The 20,266-nt window shown below is 36.9% G+C and overlaps 3 protein-coding genes across 5 annotated transcripts in view; 2 read left to right on the plus strand and 1 right to left on the minus strand.

Annotated features, from left to right (window-relative positions):
* The window catches only part of LOC116290061 (spectrin beta chain, non-erythrocytic 1), a 32,048-nt gene extending 30,836 nt beyond the window's left edge, over window positions 1–1,212 (plus strand). For both annotated transcript variants that reach the window (XM_031697043.2, XM_031697045.2), the window contains exon 54: window positions 170–1,212. In XM_031697043.2, the coding sequence (XP_031552903.1) occupies window positions 170–316 (147 nt within the window). In that variant the 3' untranslated portion in view covers window positions 317–1,212. The remainder of the gene's footprint in view (window positions 1–169) is intronic.
* Window positions 1,213–1,587: 375 nt separating this feature from the next.
* LOC116290012 (endoplasmic reticulum lectin 1) lies at window positions 1,588–14,761 on the minus strand. 2 transcript variants are annotated; one of them, XM_031696979.2, is made up of 18 exons: window positions 14,584–14,761; window positions 13,671–14,007; window positions 11,982–12,083; window positions 10,980–11,063; window positions 10,443–10,517; window positions 9,536–9,599; window positions 9,237–9,307; window positions 8,521–8,661; window positions 7,982–8,064; window positions 7,582–7,638; window positions 7,184–7,247; window positions 6,596–6,751; window positions 5,975–6,040; window positions 5,454–5,501; window positions 5,047–5,090; window positions 4,603–4,683; window positions 4,110–4,185; window positions 1,588–3,870 (listed from the first exon to the last, which is right to left on the minus strand). In XM_031696979.2, the coding sequence occupies exons 2-18, from the start codon at window positions 13,821–13,823 to the stop codon at window positions 3,808–3,810; spliced, it is 1,428 nt and encodes a 475-aa protein (XP_031552839.1). In that variant the 5' UTR covers window positions 13,824–14,007; window positions 14,584–14,761; the 3' UTR covers window positions 1,588–3,807. The 2 variants fall into 2 exon arrangements, with proteins under 2 accessions (XP_031552839.1, XP_031552840.1); XM_031696980.2 differs by having other exon boundaries at window positions 4,603–4,680; window positions 14,584–14,760.
* Window positions 14,762–15,998: 1,237 nt separating this feature from the next.
* Window positions 15,999–19,936, plus strand: LOC116290013 (von Willebrand factor A domain-containing protein 7). Its single transcript, XM_031696981.2, has 5 exons — window positions 15,999–16,303; window positions 16,727–16,929; window positions 17,364–17,559; window positions 17,953–18,774; window positions 19,201–19,936. Exons 1-5 carry the CDS (start codon window positions 16,060–16,062, stop codon window positions 19,773–19,775), a joined length of 2,040 nt encoding a protein of 679 aa, XP_031552841.1. The 5' UTR covers window positions 15,999–16,059; the 3' UTR covers window positions 19,776–19,936.
* The last annotated feature ends 330 nt before the right edge of the window (window positions 19,937–20,266 follow it).

Below are 20,266 nucleotides of genomic sequence, written 5' to 3' on the forward strand. Positions count from 1 at the left end.
CCTCAGGAATGTCACTGAGTACACTATGTAGTTCCAAACTTTTTACATTGTGTTCAAGTTTCCTTCTTATTCATTGTGGACTTTTTCTGAATTAAGTTTCTCATTCAAAATTTGTTCTTTTCTGTAAAGAAAACTTTCCAATTTTGATGGTCATGGTTTTTCTCGTTAGGATGATCTCAACTTCTGGATTAAACATGTACAAGAATGTTCTAAGGCACCAACCACACCAACCAAACCCTCAACTCCTGACAAGAAAGACAAAAAGGGAAGTGGGTTTTTTAAGAGGAGAAGCAAGAATGTAGAGGAGAAGAAGTAAACAGCAGTAAAAATGGATTAATTTAAGCATCGTAAGGAATGTATTCTTACGAGTAAGACGAGTTGCGTTAGGTTTTGTTCTGTGTGTGAGACTAGTGTATCTTCACTACCGCCACAGCCAGTAAGATGAGTGAATAGTATATTAATTCCCTTAGGATAATACTCTAGGAAACTTATTAAGGGATCCCCAAGTGCTACACACTTGTTTGTTATGTCATTAATCCTCAGTCTATGAACCCCTGCAACATACAAGGGAGATAAAAAGGACTTTTAAGATACAGCGAAAGCTAATAAAAACAACTAATGTATGTTATAACTGCCCAGCTAAAATAATGTCATAGACACTAGTTTGAACCTCTTCGGCAATTACTCACTGCCAATTAAACATTAAAAAATTCTAAATTTAATGAGTTAGTTTATTTTTTAATTCTCCTGATAAACTGAATATGCATCACTTCTGTGCATTATTTTTTTTCCTTTCTCATGCAAAATTTCAATTTCCATTGAAATTGAAATCTTGCATTTTTCCACTGTTAGGAGTTTAGTGGCTGTTAACTCAATGCTCAAATCAAGGCATTAATTGCAGTGTTTAGAGTGGACAAGTTCTTATTCTAATTTCCGAGTGAAACTCGTTATCTTTTTCATCTACGTTAATTAAATTTTGTTAAAGGTTTTTTTACCTCTTAGTTTTAGTTCTCAGAATATTGTCAGCTATCCATTTACTCTAGAATATGAAGCGTCTCGTTAAGGGAGGATAGAAATGAGAAAATTGTAAAGTAAAAACAACTTTTTGTTCATTGCATTTCATTTTTAGGATGATAATTATCATACATATAATTTGGTTTGATGTTGTAACAACTGTTTACTGATGTCACAAATAAATAAACTTTGACTCAACTCTGATTTGTCTTTGACTTCATGTGGGAGGAAAGCGACAGCCAATAACAGTCCATACAGCTTCATTGGCTTCAAGATACGAGGGCAGCAGCAGCAATTCCTATGCTTAACTTAAATGGATGATTTTTCTCTCCGACAATGTATTTAGTCTTGGAAGATGTTGTACACAGCAACTTTATGGTGGGAAAGTTCTGTCAATGCATCTTCAAACGTTTCACTCTCTGTCACTAAAGTACTACCTTGCTTTACTGTACCTCCTATAACTCCTGATTTGGTAAACTGAACATGAAACAATATAAAATAATGGTCGTAAATCTGGCCTTCCGATTGGCCAAGGATTGTGCTCTCATGTATTAAAACTGAACACAACACATGTTGATAACATCTATTTTATTTATTTCAAGTCAAGGTTGGAGTAGAGTAGCCTGCATGCAGCTGAACATAACTGTTGTTAAGTCTGTATTAACCAGGGTTAATATTGGGCTGCACACAGGCTAGAGTAGAGTGGAATACAGGTATTCTATGAAAACAGCTCCAACTTTCCTGTACCACTGTTTTCATTGCTATGATATGCATTCATGGCAGGTATTGTCAAAAAGACTAATGTCAATCAAATAAATCATGTGCATGGGAACCATGTAAAGATACATAGGAACAATTTACCTGTCCATTTACCCACCACAACTAGTCTCAATCAGTATTTAGCAATGAAAATAATGACAAGGAGACTAAAAAAATCTTAAATCATTTGAAATAAAATTCAGGGCTCTATAACATATATTTAGACAAAGTACAAAGTATATTTACATGTACAAAATATATTTACCCCAAAACCTGCGCAATAGAAACTTCCGATATGTAACACAATTATAATTTGCATTTTTTTAGTTATAATAAAATTCTCTTATTAGCATCTTTTTCCACTGAGACGTCCAACGACCTGAATGCCTTCATTTGGGTTGAGGAAATCTGCAGCATTGGCGACACCAAAAGGGGATTTATTTGGTACATCTAGCACCGTTACCTCAAAACTTCCTGGCCTTGCATATCTTGATATCAATTTCTGAGAACCGTCTTCTGTGCCCCTGTATCAGCAATTGTTGCTCTCTGTTTGTACTGGATTAAAATGTGTTGGTCTCTTATCGTAGTACAACCATGAAAAAACGTTTCAAGGTTGTGGAAAAAACATGTCAATACAATACAATACAATACAATTTTATTTGGCACCTTATACTAATAGTACATGAGTGTTTGATTCCAAATATATTATAGGTATATATATATACTATGTATTAGGTAATTTTCTTAATTCATTTTCACGTATCAGCATACATTGATGAATGTATGCTGATATGGCTCTTTGTAGAGACGCTGATTTTGAATTGATTAAGAACATAAAACGACTGTCAGCGCTCATATTGTTGAAATTAATGCTGGTGTTTTTTTCTATGAACTCTCTTAAGTCGTTTCTATGAGAGTCATATAGTGGACACCAAACTAGAAAGTGTTTTTCGTTTTCTACTCCCGACTTACACACTGGGCAAATCCTTTCATCGTAAATGAGATAAGGCCTCTTATACCTCCCCGTTTCTACTTCAAGCTTATGGTTACTAATTCTTAATTTTGTAAGCGCCACTCTGTGCTTAATATTGGTGACTTGACTTAAATATTCTTCAAAGTTATAATCCGTTTTGAACTGACGAAAGACTCTGAGTTTATTTTTATGTCTGTCGTCTTTCCTTTCATCATTGTGGAGATTACTCCATAAAATTTGCCTCTCAATGTCATATATTCTTTGGGTTATTATTTTTCCATATTCATACCATCTTGGAGAAAGTTCATTTTGTTTCATCCAAATTATCCCCAATCCGAGTTGTTCTAAAGTAGTTTTAATTTTTATGCTCCAAAAGGCTTTTTTAGTTTCATTTTTAATATCTTGGTAGACTTCGGCTGAAAGTTTTTTTGGGTGTAGTTCCGACTTTATAATTTTATGCCAGAGTTTAAAGCTTTTACTGCATGCTTTGCATTTTAGCGGAAACCTTCCTAACTCAGCTCTGCATGCAAGGTTACTAGCATTCTTTGTCACCTTGAGGAGCATTTTGCAAAATTTCAAATGAACAAGTTCCATGGGCTCTTGGTCTTTGGTGCTTAATGTTTCGATACCCCATATCTCACTTGCGTATAGAAGTATTGGTGTAACAAGCGAGTCAAACAGTTTTATAGTTAATTTGATATTGGATGTGAAAAATTCACCCATTTGTCTTTTCATCTGAAATAGTGCCTTTAATGCAGCTTTTTTTAATTCTTGTTTTGCAAACGTAAAGTTTCCAAAGGTTGTAAAATTTAATCCTAAATATTTATATGATTTAACGTTTTCTAGTTTAGATTTGTTCAAATAGAATTGGAAGTTATTCATTGTCTTCCCTGTATTATTGAAATATGTCATAGGTCATATGTTTCTTCCCCTGAAACAGTCTCCCCAATGCATTGCAATCAACCCATATTTTTCCTCAACCTCTGAATTGCTTATAGATTTGATTTGCTACCTAGCTCTGGCATAGAATATTATTCTAGGGGATACTGCAGCTACTATTGTCAATGGAACAGACCATCCTGGTCCATTCTTTCCAACAATGGACAGATAATGGGAGACTCAACCTAGTTAACAAAAGTGTTAGAAGTTTAGGTTATTTGACTTGCAAACAGGGTAAGCAAAGATAGAATGGGTTACCGAGGGCATCAACAGGCAAAGGTTTTCAGGTATTTCCTTTTCAAAGAATTTGGACATAAAAATAATTATTCGTGTGTAACCAATTATCAACAACATGGACCCCCCCCCCCCCCCCCACTTCATAAAATGGTATTGTATGTAAATATTATCAGAGAGAATGACTTACCCCTAGTATATAATGACAAACTTCTGGCTCCATTAAGTAAAGTGATACTTCTTGTAAATGAGTTGATTCTTTACATCTAGAATGGCAGAATACATACAGGTTATTTACTGACCAGGAGGTTTAAATATGAAAAACCTATGCCTGAAGTTTTGATTATACAGACCCAGGGCATTAGGCCAAATTACATTTTCAAGTCCGCTCGAGGACACAGTTTTTCCTTTAAGATGGTAAATAACTTAATATTCATTTGTTTTCCCATTGACTTTTTAACTTGTTTTGCAATTTTTGTTGTCGTTGTCAGATTAGTAATCTGTTATCCCAGGATTACCAGACCATGGTCAGAGACAGAGATCGAAATATAGCCCACTCACACAGCCAATCAGAATGCATGATTCTTAGGATACCAGGCTCATAAAATAAATATTTATAATAATATCTATGCTTAGGAGAAAAAAAATGGCTGTTTTTTTTTGTAAATGATGGTTTTTCTTACCTAAGTCTAACTTGTACTTGTCTTGGTTTACCAGTAAGATCACATATGTCACCTCCAGAATACAAATGCACTGCATAGCTGCTGGTGATGAGGATGATAGCAATGATGATGATGGTAATCATAAAGATTCATAGAAAGTAGTGATGATGATGTTGGTGGTGGTGTTGATGGTGTTGACCAGAAAATGGTGTCAGTTATGACGATGATATATTATTGGTTGTGGTTTTAGTAGCGGTGTGTTAGTCATGATCACAATGATTAAGACAAAGTATGATAATGGTATTATATTATAAATGAAAGTGGTAGTGGTGGTTGCAATGAAAATGATAAAATAATAAAATGAAAACGATAACAAAGAAAATGGATAAGACAAAAATGTAGCTTGAAAATTATAAATCAACTACAGATCTGGCAACAAAATGTAGAAAATTTTGTATTTCATACCCAACTGTCTTTGTCTTCTTACTTCTAATCCATTTAATATGTTCCTGCAAGGATAGGATACATTAACTTTCAATTGTTCTTTCAACCTTCTACAAATTGTTTCTCTCCCTTCCAATCTTTCCTTTCTAATACCTCAATTTATTCACTTTTCTTCCATCCTTTTTTTCATTTCCATCCTTTTCCCAAATCCCCTTCTCTTTCCACTGTTTAATTCTTTCTTCTATTCAACCTTTAATCATTTCTTTTCTTTTTTCCTTCCATTTACTTTACCCTTTACTGAATCCCTCCATCCCTTTCATGATTTGCTCATTTATTCGTACAGTATTCTACTTACTGTTATGGAGCTTGTTTATCAGTTTGCTGTCTTAGTCACATCATTATTTCTCGCAATTCTCAATTTTACATACCTCCTTGTTCCACTTTCCCAGTAATACATCTGTACGACCACCATGCTCCTGATTAAACAATATTTATAATTATTATCCCTCAAGGTGAAGTGATTATCGATGGAATATTTACAAAGCCATAAGTATTTGATAGATAAGGTAAATGTTCACCATAATCAGAGTCTAAGGGGAATAATTGCTTAAGTATAATTTTAACTCTTAAATATCAGAGAAAAAACGAAATTCAGGATAAAAAAAACCTTTTAGCATTATTTCCAAGCAAACTTTGGGAAACCTCATAAGTGATCATTGTCTCAGAACCACTGGTCATTCGACCAATCACAGCACGAGAAACTCTATATTCAAGTCTAAAATTATACTAATTAACAATTTCTCCTCTCAATCAATGGTTGCTCTACCAATCACAGCACAAGAAACTCTATATTTTATTCAAGTCTAGAATTATACTAAACCAAAATAACATTACATAACGATTATGACAATGGTCTAAAAGAAAAGTCTGATGGATTAAAAGTACCAACCTCATCCACATGAAACTGTAGAACTCTCTTGCCATAACACAGCTCATACTTCCACCATCCAGTTCCCTGTAAACCAAAGTACAAAGTACAAAAACTGCTAATTATTCTAAGTTGATCTGGAAGGGCCTAGATGAAAACTACTTCGTGTAATTCTCTCTCCTAGGCCAATCAAAAAAATCATTGTGTTTCCTGTTGTGCAACTGACCCTAATTTTCTTGCCGATTTTTGCCGACCCTAATATTTTTTTCATTCCCAAATGCACCACAGGGTTCCCAGTAAGCTCATTTCCACTGTTGTATCAGTACAATAATATCCGACCTACCGACCTCAATTATTTTTCTCATGCAACAGGAAACACACTAATTTTTTTTTTGTCCTTACCTCATCTTACCTCTTGTCAGCTGATCATCAGGTAATGGTACATGGACCCAGGGTTTATTATAATAATACTGTATAATAAATGGACACAGGATATATATACTGTACCTACCCCTTGTAAGCAGTAATTGCCATTCAGGAAATCTCTAGTCAGCTGATCATCAGGTAATGGTACCTGGACCCTGGGTTTATTATAATAATACTGTATAATAAATGGACACAGTATATATATACTATACCTACCCCTTGTAAGCAGTAATCGCCATTCAAGAAATCCCTAGTCAGCTGATCATCAGGTAATGGTACCTGGTCCCTGGGTGTGACAGGTTTGGTGACTGGAGTGGGTTTTGTTGGTTCTGGTTCATCTGACTCTGGTTTTCCTTGTTCAAATAATATTGTCTACAAGATAAATACAAATTCTTACATTACGTTACATCACCTTGTACTGTGTTATTCAATGATATGCTATACCAGTCTAGGCAAATGCAAGAATATGTGTAGTTCTTCAGATGCCCTGAGGACCGAGTGTCGGCTGTTTGTAGCTGTTCCACTCCCATTCCTCACCCATATCATGCTGTTTGTTAATTATTAGTTAACAACCATTTAATGGTCAACAGTCAGTCATTTGTTGATACACAATGGTAGGCTATCAGCTGTGCAATAGTGAGCTGACAACTTGGTCTGTTTTTTTTTTTTTGGTGCTAATTACCTGCTAATTACGACATCTGAGTCTTAGTCATAAAACATTGTGGTATTTACCAAATGAGAAATGGGACTATTGAAGGGAGAAGGGTGTGGCAGCATTAATGTCTTAGTAGGAACCAAACATACCTGTCTTTCTCCTGTTCTGTCCAGATCCTGATCTTCTAGGAACTGAGTATAGCTCTGTGGCTGACTACATAAGAAAAGGAGTATTTGTGTTTAGTGTAGAATATTGTAGGGATAAACAACCAGTCATCAGTAATTGTTTGGCTAGAATTGGAACTGGTTATGCCAAACCTTTTCCTGGCAAGTCATTTTGACCAGTTTATTTTGAACCAGTGATCGACGTTTCGTCAGAAATAAGGTATATATGATTGAGCTAATACTAATTCGGCCAGACATGACTGGCAACTGACTAGAGTCATTTCTAGCCCTGGTGATGTAATTATAACAAATTACAAAATTACCAATTATGTTTCTTTTGATATTCATCAGTAATATGATCTCGTAAAGAATTTTCGACTTACTTTGCAGAACCATCAAGAGAGTGACAACTGATCTCGTGTACAGGGTCTTCTTCAAACCTATGAAAGTAATGAGGGAAAATATAAACAACAATGATATCTTGATCAGAAGTGGTTTTTTGTAGTTTTTGATGATGAAGTTAACCGATAAAATCAATGTTAACTGATGTTATCAAAGACGTTAAACGATGATATCAAAGATGGAAATTGTACTTTTTCAAGATTGTTTTTTTCTCAGAAAAAAGAAAGGACAGGGGTTAGAAAATCACCTGGAGCTCGTCATTTTTTTCCATAAAAAATTAGCTTGACAAAACATAATTTTACAACTTACCGAGCACAAACAAAAAAAAAAAACTCTAAAGATAACATCATCTTGATAAGGTATTTAGTAATGTTTACATACCTATAGAACTCATTAGAGCACAAGCTTGGTGTTATTACTTCCATTTCATAAACACATGTACTCATTTCCTTCACTGATAGGATCTATGACAAGAATTTGGGGTTCAATTACATATTGAATTTCCTATCCACTTTCCATAACATTTCACTGCCCAATCATAAAGTATTCAACTGAGGCTGCAAGGTTAGAATTTGAATAATCCTTTGAATGTTATAATTGGGTATTTGGGGGGTATGAATATTTTCTGGAATGACACAATAGATAATTATTATATAGTTTGTCAATCCAGAAAATATCCATACCCCCACCATGGAGGAAATTTGTAAAAGGACCCCCTACCCCCAGGAACTTCCAATTTTCTTTCATACAAACTCTGTAATTTTGTTCTTTCTCTGTCACTTCCCCTCCCCTCCCCTCCAGAATTTCCAGTTTTCTCTGTGGGTTAAACAGATGATGAACCGAAAATGAATATCCTGATTACAACTGCTTTAAAAAGGGCTTTAGAAAGTTTTGTTTGATCCAGCATAAAGTTAACCAACCTCATTATTGCCTTGTGGATGGCAGAAGTACAACACATGGATCTCTCTTGGTTTTCCTGATAACAGGTCACACGTTGTACCATTACCCATTACTACCTCAAAATACGGCATGTCACGCCCTTCTAGCTTCCTTGTCAGTGGCTAAAAAAAACAAAAAGCTGTGTCTATAAGTAATAGCATGACCTGAGGGTGATTAGCCTTTAAATGTCCCAAAAAGTTGAAGGATGTTTTGTTGAAGTCACTGGTGTATAAATTCATGAGGGATATTTAGACCTAATGTCCCTCCTCATTATTCATCCAGAAGGATGTTAGTGGTTAAACATCCTTCTGGAGACAATGGATCCATAGTTATAGTGTACAGTGTTTTTTTCCATAAGGGACTTTTTAACTGACTACTATTCTTATAGTGAATGAAAAAGACTGGTCAGTCAAACCCCTTAATATATCTGCACCTGTAAAAAGTTCCAGAGCAACTGGATTTAATAGACCCCTGCACTGAGTACCGAGAGGAAATGTTCTGGGGGACAAAACAATAGGCTGTCTTTTCTTATGCAAAAAAATCCATTGTTTTGTCCCCCAGAACAATTCCTCTTGACACTCAGTGCAAGGGGTCTATAATGCTACCCAGAGTGTCCATATTAAGGGGTAATCCTTGAAGTGGGGTTCAACTGTTAAAAGACCTAATCAAATGCCTTCAAAAGGAACCAGTAAAATACCTTTCTTGCTATATTTTTCCCATCTTTGTGATTTGTTATTGGAGGTTCAGGAATAGGCTTTGGTTCAGACACTAAAAGATAAAGTTCAATAACATATAATAAAAATGAAATTAATATGTGCTACTACTAATACCTCTTAAATATATCAGGTGCATATGATGGTATTCTGAGATGTTAATATCTCTTGTGGTGAGATGTTAATATCAATCAACATCATTACAGTAACAAAGCTTTATTTGCCCATTTAAGTTGCAATCCAAGATGGCCATCATATTATCGAAGTAGTACACTCAACTAACCTTTTCTATCTTTTTTGTCAGGAACATAGGCTTTTCCAAGAAAATACTCTTGTAACTTTACTCCCTAAAATAAAATTGTTATAACACTCAGTCAAACTGTCTGTATATCCATCCACCAGCAGATTTGTAATGAGATGAACATCAGCTGTGGTTTTCGCTAGTCCAAGCACTATGTGATTACAGTTTATTTGCATGTTCATTCATCAGTAGTCAGTTTACCATCTGTTCAGTTAGTCATGCAATCAGTCAGTTTGTTTATTTGAACAATAATATAATATAATATTAGTATGGACTGGGGGTGTCATGGTATACGGGAGGGGGGGGCGTCTTGGCTGGGGGCACTATGAAAAGGGGGCATCATGACCGTAAACCTAACTGATCTATCCATCGTCAATCCATCCATGGGTCAGTCCATCAGTTCATTGTTTAGTCAGCGAGTCAGTCTTTAAGTCAGTCTGTTGGTCAGTCAGTCGGTCAAACAGTATTAATCAGTCTCTATTGCCTGTCTGTCTGTCTGTCCATTGGTCCTTCAATGACCACCCATCCATCGATCAATCCTTCCAGGTGTTGAGTGCATGCAGGAACTAACCAATCACAGCGCACTAAGATGCTTAGCCAAGCGGCCCTAGTTCCAAATGTCTTTCAAATAGAAAAACATACGTTTCAAAGTATAGAGAAAAAAAATTGAAGTTTACATGATGCATTAAAAATTAAAATCTTTGCCATCCATCTCCTAAATTCAGAGAGATATGTGACTTTTAAGGTTTGGGCAAAGTCAGCTGGAATTACAGCAACAATCCTTTTTGCAATCAGTTTTTCGTATAGTTGGTCTGTCTCTTCATCAGTCATTGTCAATTTTCCATACTTTAGACTGTCACATCAATTTACTATCAAATGGTAACCATACCTTTTGGGTCCGTTCATCATGAAACTGCCTAACATGTTTCCCATGGCATAACTCATACGTCCAATAAGCTTCAAGCTAGAAAGAGTAAGTATACGAACATTCATGGTTTAAAGCTAGTGTATATATCTAACACACTTGTAACAAGCATTATCCATTTTCTTATCAATGAACGTTCCTTTTCATTTTCAAAAAAGAAAAAATAATGGGAACATAGATATCAAAGATACAAGTATAAAGTGGGGATAAAACCATCAATGAAGAAATTTGCATGCATTAAGGTGGTTGCCTACTTTTGAACATTCAATTTGAGCCCACAATGAGCTAGCGCTCAATAATCTACATTCAAGAACCATACACGTTTTGAACTTCAAGAGGGCAAAATCCTTAAATTTTTCATGGGACTTTATACTTTTTATAATACATTTATTGGAAAAAACTTCTAAAAATCTACTCGACCTTATGGATTTTTTTAGGGCACTAAAAGGACGAAATATAACAAATCAATGCAAAGTATGGTCTGGCCTATTACAAACTTACCCTGTACGAACACCTGGCTTCATCTGCTAATGGAGCAAGGAGTTCTTCAGGACTGGGACCATATCCATCTTCCCCAGAATATAACTAGTAATGATTATAGTAAATAAAAAACCCAGAATGTCAATAGAAAAATATTTAAATAAAAATGAACTGAATTATGTCAATGATAGTTTAAATGAGTTAAACTAAAAACGTATACCAGGGCCCAGTCGTTCAAAGCCCGATTAGTGCTAATCCTGGGTTAACTCTTTGCTTTGAACAACCCGGCCCAGTACTAGAAAGAGTACCTTTACTTTAGTCACCCTACAGAGATATTATATCAGCCAAGAAAACTTATGTTACAACTTATGTAAAAACATCTGTAAATTTGTCAATTTTCAACTTTAGTTTTCTCAGCCAATATAACACCTTTCATAACGAATCTTTCATAATGAATTCTATAGTTATAAATGAAAGAACAAAGGAATAAATGAATGAATGAATGAATGAATGAATGAATGAATGAATGAATAAATGAATGAGGGAACAAGGAATTCAAGAGATTTTGTTACATGCATGAGAGAGTGGTGAAATGAATGAACAAATGAATTCACCATCGTTTGCATCAAGGAATGAATGCCAGACATCAAAACATGTTATAAATGGCTCCTGAAACTTGAATGTTTGTTGACTAAAATGTCAAACATCATTTGGCATTTTAGCCAACAAACATGCAAGTTTCAGGAGAAAGTTAGAACATGTATCAATGTCTGGTGTTCTTGTTTGGATGCAAACAATAATAAAAGAACAAAGAAGTATATATTTAAATACTAGTAAAGGAATGAAAAGTTTTTCACTTGCCCTGAAGATTGGTGTGAAATTAATGGATAGATGAACAAGTGAATTAATGAGTAAGTAAAAACTGGACAAATTGTTTCACCTGCCCTAAATATAGAGAAATATTTCAAAAGTTCACAACTATCATTAAGGTCACTACCATCTTACTTGATATTTGATCAATACCTTATTTTTAATCTGTTCTGAAGGTAATAAACATCTGTATTTTTCATTATTATTAGTCATTATAAACACAGAATCATGACTACTAATATAGTCTTTGCCATCCTGAAAAATATAAGAAGTATGACAGAAACATTAGTGAACTAAGGATTACATCAAACATCACTCCACACATTTCTTTGTAGTTTATGATCAAAGTATCAGTAGTAAAGGGAGAAAGAAATACCCAAACACCCCAAAATATAAATCATAGTTACAAGTAATGTGAAATAAGCACATTAGCCACCCTTTGGGCTTCATAGGAATAAAATAAATTAAGGATTTATATACAAAGACATATATGAAGCACTTTTCGATGTTGAGTGTATGACGGCACAGACTTCAAAAAATAATCATAAAAATATCATACTTTCATCTTGAATATCGAGAAAACACTTCATACAGTGATTATTGGACCTTTAAAGAATATTCTTAGGAAGTTTCAGCTGAATCCAAGTTTGAGCGATTTTCGTCAGAGTAGCACTTTAACCACCAGACTGGTATTTACTGATGTCACATAAGAGTAAATGGTTTGAACCCAGGTGTTGAAGTTTGTTGTGAAATGTGATCGTCTGGATGATGTCACACATATAGCGCTACTTTGTTAGAGCATTATGTTTTCCCAGTTCAGACCACATGTCATTCCCTTGAGTATCATTTATTTCTTTGCCATTATGCGATGAAAAATATATTGATGAAACTGAGAAAATATTCTTTCTCAAGGGAATAACATTCAGTCTGTAATAGAAAAGGAACCATGTTTTTATCTAGATAAAATTTTTTTAAATTTCAATTGAGGCTTCTCATTTATTTATCTATACCAAATAGATTATCCTCTCACTAAAATAAGATTGAACAACAAAAAGAATAGAGTTAACAAAATAAGGTAAATTTATCTTTAAAATCGTTTGAGTAAACAACATTCATTCATAATGAGTGCTTATACTTAATCAATGAAACAGTACCAAGTTTATTTTGCACTAAAGAGTACAAAATAGTGTAATGTCTATGGTTTTTATTCATGGTTTCATTTAGTGTTATTTAGCACAAGCATTCTATGCATATCAATGTATAAGGTTTACAGATGGAGCAATCTGATTGGTTATTATGCTTATCTCAAGATAATTCAATATATGAGCTAGTCAGTAAATATCTAATAGGAACGCTTTCCAACAGCTGAAAAACAAAGCTGTTTTGAGCAAAGTTTTGTTTAATAAACTTATGCAAATTCTTCTCCAACAAACTCCCTGTAGGATAATCCCTAATGTTTTATAAAACGCTGCTTTCAAAAACAGTTTTGCTTCTTTCCTAAACAAGATGCAAAATGCGAAAATATAATATAATTATAAAAAATTATGCATATTTTCCTTATTCTTGAATTTTTATGGCTTTAAATCTGCGCATATGAATTTAAAATACATTTATCACAAATGAATATTTCATTTACCTGCCAAACACGAGAGAAAAATAACTGTTACATAATTTCAAGCATGATTTTTTTTCTTTTCTCGTGTCGTAAATTCTGATGTTTAGTATGCAATGTGAGCAATTAAAAGGTAGAATGGATGGTATTAAAGCTAAGACTAAACCTGAACAAATATCTTAGTATATAAAATAATGCAGAAGGTCGTAGACTTTACTGAGCTTACAAACCTGTGTAACTTGTCCTTCTCTCAGAGTTAACGGTCCGGCCCAAGTCACTCCAAATAAGATATTATCATTAAAATTATCAAAGCTAACTACAGTTAATACAAAAGAAGCCAAAAGGGCCCAAATAACGTAGAAATTTGTGAATAAATCCCTCATTTTGTTGGTGTTTTGGTTCCAGGTTCAGTTTGAATGTGTTTCGGTGGACGCCATCTTGTGCTTGCGTGTCAACATTGCCCAGGTAGACGCGGTCATGGTATAGTCAAAACGAGTCGAGTAGGGCAGAAACACAGGAGGCCCAAGCTAGCGGAACTTGATGGTATCGAATTACAAGGATCGTATCCTGATTAGATAAAAAGGAAAATATGATGAACGGAAGAAGGAAAAGAGGAAGTCACAAAGCTCCATATTTCTCATTCTGACCATTTCCGGTTGTTTTATCCAACTTTCCTGTTGGCTCGATCGCAAAGTGACTTTGACATATACGAGAGTAAATTAATGCATATCTAAAAGCAGCCTAGTTTTCTGTTAAAATATGCAAATATACATAACTGATAAGAGTTTTAATTCTTCGGTGGAGCTCTGAAATGGCTTTAGGGCCAAACAATGGTCCAAAACAGGGCTGCGATTTTATTGATTTGGGTAATACGTTGATACCAGTAAATACCCCCACCTCCCTCAGAGGCCTGAGTTTAAGTTTTGGAGATATTTTAGTGGAAAATTTAGGATTTCTTTTCCAGAGGTGATGGGTCGGCCGGTTAACGCCTCCCCTTCCCTTTAAATGGAGTATTGTGACTTTTCCGGCGGAAGTGTGTCATTCGATCCGCAACGTGACAGAAACTGACTGACCCCTGACTGATCAATGACTAAGCAAAGTTTAAAAATTGGAAGGAACTGAAGAAAGATGCCAGGGATGTACCTTGTTTGTCGTTGTTGTTTGTTCCGCTTGTCGTTGTTTTTGTTTTGTCTGTTGGTGTTGTTGTTCTTTTTCTTCTTCTCCTCCTCCTTCTTCTTCTCCTTCTTCTTCTTGTTTTTAGCACGTCTCGAAAATCTCACAAACGGAAAGACAATTAAAGGCGTAAGTCAGTGAGAAACTTGCGAAAGCAAAATCCAACCTCATCATGAGTATATCAGTTTTATGTCAAAAGTCACAAGACCTGATAATAGATATTACGAACTAGCACGTTGACGGTGAAGATGGGCTAGTTACACGTACTCCCTTCCTCACTCGCCGGATGTTTATCGATTTTTTTTCCGGAGATGTTCGGGAAACCACTAAAACTAGGGATTGTTCCAGATTCTCAATTCAAGAACATTAAACAGCACATATTTCCTTTATATATTTATATAATATTTTAGGGGCTCATTAGAGAAGGATTGAAAAACTGATTTAATGCAAGCAAAATGTTCGACAAGATTTGAATTTAGTTTCTAACTAAAAAATTGAGAAAATTGTTTCTAAAAAAGAGTTGCCCAGAGTTGCATGGTTTAGTCCCAAGGTGCGAAGGGTCGCGTAACGTTAAAAGGTTTCTGTTTTTCCCCCCGTCAGTTCCTCTAATTCATTCTAGAAAATATGTCTTTCGTAAGGAAGTTTTTTGCCCTCAGTTCATGAGCTAGTCTTTATTATTGTAAAGCTCTTCACTCCCTTCCAGCTTCTTTCTTGTCTCATATTTTACAAAGCTCATTATAATATTAAAATTATTGCGCTGAAAATGCCTTTAACTTTGAACTTTTTTTTAGTTTGAATCGTGCGTGCAATGCGCTTCTATTAGTCAGCCATAAACGAGTGCGCGTCCCGTCCCAACTGAAGGTCAGTATTGCACTCGACCTCATATGGCGTATCAATCAGGATGCTTTGCGGCCAACCCGATAATTCCTGATTTCTGATTCCAATAATCGGGTTGGCCGCAAAGCATCCTGATTGTATTGCATTTCATTACACGCGTTGGAAACCTGACAGGCCGTCCAAGCTAATATTTTTACAAATTTTACATTTTCTTCTTTTAATTTCAAAATATTTACAAACCTTCATGTATCCACTGGGAGTTATTTATACCGGTAATTCAAGCTTTTTTCGGAAATGTCCCCCCTCCCTCCCCCCCCCCCCCCCCCCTGGCTAATACAAGTGTGGTTTAAAAAGGCGGTGATATTTTTACAAATTTCTTCTTTTAACTTTAAAAGCTTGTTTGTAAAAATATCACTGTCTTTTTAGCGACAGGATATTGCCTGGGAAGCCTGTGCTGAGACGTGTATTTTAGACTTACCTACTTTCCGTTAATGACGTCAGTGATCCTTGTTCTTCCTGTGTCAGACTGTATATAATATCCAGTCAGCCCGGGGACGGTTCATACCAGCAGAGTACGACACAACAAAGAAAGTAGCTATCTATTCCAAGATGAAAGTACCAACGCTTCTCAGTGCAGCTTTTTTGGTAGCTGCTTTGACACTAAGCCAAGCCTCGTCTGGTCGCGACGATGAAATGTTCGAATTTGCCAGAAGGAAACTTGACAAAGTTTCCACGACAGTAAGGAAAAGCTGGAGAGTGAAATCAGTTGCACCTCTTCCAGGAAAAAGAAGAAGAGTCATTTCTACTGGGTTGAATAATCAGTATCTGAGTGCTCGCATGCAAGTAAATAAAGGTGAGGGGGGAATGAAATGTTCACTGAAAAAACATTCATTTGTCTTGTTTGCGCTTTCTTGTGAATGGGACGCCGCATAGCCCGAGGATCATTGCATGTCTCTTTTTGGGACCTCAAGCTTCATTTTAAGTTATTGATTAACCATCATGAGTGAAGGATCGTTATATTCGATGGTCAATGAGGCTAGCCCTTTTCTATTTCAAATTTCTTTTGAGTGTGTCATAGAGTTAGGAGGTTTTTTTTGAAGTTGTCTTTGTTGTTTTTGTGACTATCTTTACGGACGCCTTGTTCTCCAGTTTTCCTTTCTCCGTAAAAATGTTGATTTTCCTTCTGCAGAGAGACGTAACTTTTAAAATGTCCCATATTTGCTTCCCTATAACAGTTATAATGATCCACACACTAATGCCTTTTTATTTAATACAGCCATGGCAGAGGCACATGGTATGCAGCGTACCTTTTCTGATGGTATGATCAAGTCCACTGCACTCCTTGCGGCACGATCAAAGAAAACCACGCAGGCCCTTTCCGCGGTTGGTCTCGGTCTTTACAATGACTATCAGAAGTACGAGGACTGCCAGAAGAAAGGGTCCAAGGGATGTGAGGCTCCGGCAGGTATCGTCGATCAGGTAAGAAAACGAACAAGAAAGTATAAGAGTTTTGATGTGTTTGAAGACGTAGGGTAGTGTGTCTCATACGCAGCCACTATTAGTGTCGTCACGCAATGAGCGTTGCGTGACGTGTAGTAATAGCGGCTGCGTAGGAGACTAGTAGGGTAGAGGATGGCATCATTGAGTCAGCCTAACGGTTTTGTAATGAGTGACCGCATTCTTAGGATGAACATTTTTGTTTTTGTACCCGGAAAGTATGAAATATAAAAGGAGTCCATGTGCATGGTAAGCTGAGTTAGGTTACACGCGCAGGAATTCAAAAAAGTCGGTACGCTTGCTGATTGACGTCATTTCCGCTCACGATCTATGTCGAGTTATTGACCAATCAACCAGAGCACGCGTTTTATTTGAATTATTTGATTCAATGCTATTGTATGTTGGTTTTGCTGCAGTTGAGAAGCCTTCTTGGAGACGCAGGATTCGATGATCTAATGAGCGTCAATGGAGATGTATCGCTTGTGTTCGCCATTGACACGACCGGGAGCATGGGAGAAGAGATCACAGCAGCTAAAAACATCATTCACGCCATAGCCAGTTACCCACGTGAGGGAAATGTGAATTATATCTTGTCACCATTCAAAGATCCAGGTTAGTAAGAAGGCTGATTCTCCTCTCCTCTCCTCTTCTCTCTGAGTTAATGAAGAAATAGAAAACGCGCGCGCGTGCTGTGTGCTGTCATAAAGCACGCGGGGGTTGGCAGAACACGAGAGAAGTGTTAGGAGAAGCACGACGCATAGCGGAGTGCTTCTGGACACTTCTCGAGTGTTCTGCCAATCCCCAAGTGCTTTATAACTGCACACAGCACAGCAAACAAGTTTTTTTTTTTTTTCTTTTATGAAGACGAATTACAATAATATAGAAATGACGCAATGGAAAGTGCGCGCGCGTGCAATGTGCTCTCATAAAGCACGCGCTCCAAACCAATTAGAACGCGACATTCATAACAGTTATTTTATAATCTCATGTATTTCTACATCACAGGTACAGGTCCTGTAACCAAACATACCCTCATAAACCAGTTCAAGGCCAAGGTGAATGGGCTATCTGCCTCAGGTGGCGGCGATTGCAAAGAACTCACGATGCACGGAATAATTGATGCTATCAATAAGGGTGTTCCTCGTAGAAAATCCCCCATATTCGTCTTTACCGACGCTGGGCCAAAAGATGAAGAGTTTAGTGAAGAATACAACACAGAGAACGCGGTGGGATTAGCCTTGGACCAGGATTCGCCCATCAACTTCTTTTTCAGCACCAGTCCAGGTAGTTGTCAAAAGCCGCAAACCTTTGAATCTTTCCAAAGACTGATTGAAGAAACCGAAGGTATTGGAGTCATGTTCAACTCTGGAAGTAAAATCAGCGAAATGAGTGACGTTGTCATGGCATCACTAGATGGTATGACGACAATCAAATCAGGGGGTACAGGACGAAGAGGACCCCCGTCTCGCAGGGTGATACCTCCAGTAGGAGGACCTTCCTTCTCAAAGAGATACGCCATACCCGTTGATGAAACAGTCGACAAACTCATCTTGGTCATTACAGTGCAGCGCAATCCACAGTTTGTTCAATTACAAGATCCACGCAACATAGCTGTTGCCATCACGCACCGATTGTCTTATGGAGCTGTTTGGGTCATCAATCGACCAAGGCGAGGAACGTGGGGCCTGGTTGTACCCAGTAGTGTTGGTAGCCACAGCTTTAAAGTCACATCAAGCAGTCGAGTCAATATTGATTTTGATCACTACTTCTTTTGGACCTTACCGAGGTACAGGAGTGTAGAAATCCCCATAACTCATCCTTTGAAGAGTAAGTATTATTACTAGATAGTCCTTTGAATAAAGGCTTCATCACGTGATGGCAACCATGACAGGAGGCACAACAATAGTCGTTTTCCCCTGGGAAACTGAATTCTTTCTCATGTTAATCAGATTATACCAGATTAATCAATTCAATTGTTCCTGCCTCCTGTCATGGCTGCCATCACGTGATGGTGCAAAGCCTCTATTAGAGGGTAAATCTTGCAGAAGGGAGGAGAGATTTCGGGTTTTCTCATTCGCTCCACTGCTACCCTCAAGCTGAAATACGTAAACCTGTCTCATGAAGTGTTTATAATTTCCCGCATGTCCCTGTGATCAAGCCCCACCCAGCCCTCCCCTAATTTGACCAGCTCTCAGACCCCTCTCTCCTTCAAATCAGTGTCCATAAATTCTGTCATCTTTGATTCTTCTACAGACACACTTGCCAGAGTAAAACTACTAATCCCGCTGAAGGAGAAGTTAAACATAAACAGCCTGATCGTGGACGTAATTCGCGTGGATGATGGAACGATTATAAAACGTGCTTCTCTCAGTGGAATCACCGCCTCGTTCCACCCGCCATCCGAACCCTTTAAACTACGCCTCAGGGGCTTGACCGCCAGTGGATTCCCTTTTGAGCGTATCTCACGTACAGTCATCCGTGCTAAGTCAACTATTATCAGAATGGTCTACAATCGTAATTACTTGACTCTACCAAGTGGGCGCGCTCGTTTATCGGTGCGGTTTGCAATCCACAATAATGGCCCCACGACCCATTTTGATTACCGGCTTACTACGACGGTACGCGGTATTACGATAGCTCAACCCAGGGCATCTCGATTTCCCGTATCGTTGGGTAAATATCGGTACTTTTCTGCCCGGATTACTGTGTCTTCGCGCTTGAGTCCTGGTACATTGGTACCTGTGGTGGTCACGGCTAAAAAACGATCGACTCGCAAGACTGAAGCTAGTTTACGTGTTCACTTTATCATCACCGCAAGCAGACATTAGCTATTCGGGGCCGATAGTGAGACAGTTGCCCGCAACTTAAAGTAAAGAACCCTCAGTTGTGAAGGCACTGAATAGACATGCATTCAATCAAAAGAAATCTGCTTCGAACCTAACAAATTACAATGTATTTTAGTTTAAGCAATAAAGTGTTTTATACGAAACCCATCCTTTGATTCACTCGCAAATATTAGGGGTATGTTAGTTTTAAAAGCGACGCTAAAAAAGAAAGGAGTCATAGGAAAGAGAAGGGAAGTGAAAGAGATGGGAACGGCAGGAAAGGAAAAAGAAGGGAATCTCGTTATTCTGGCCACTTATTCCTTTACCTCAAACCTTAAGTGTACCGCTATTATTACTAGTAACAACACTAATTTCAAAGGCACATTACTAGAGTAAAACAAAAATCAAATAAATAAACAAACAAACAATTAAATAAATAAATAAATAGATAAATAAATAAACCCCCACATGCTATTTGCCACTAAACCGCGCAA

This window comes from Actinia tenebrosa, unplaced genomic scaffold, assembly GCF_029948245.1.
Source record: "Actinia tenebrosa isolate PJP-AT-01 unplaced genomic scaffold, QUT_ActTen_1.0 PGA_scaffold4__44_contigs__length_22323623, whole genome shotgun sequence".
NCBI lineage: Eukaryota > Metazoa > Cnidaria > Anthozoa > Actiniaria > Actiniidae > Actinia > Actinia tenebrosa.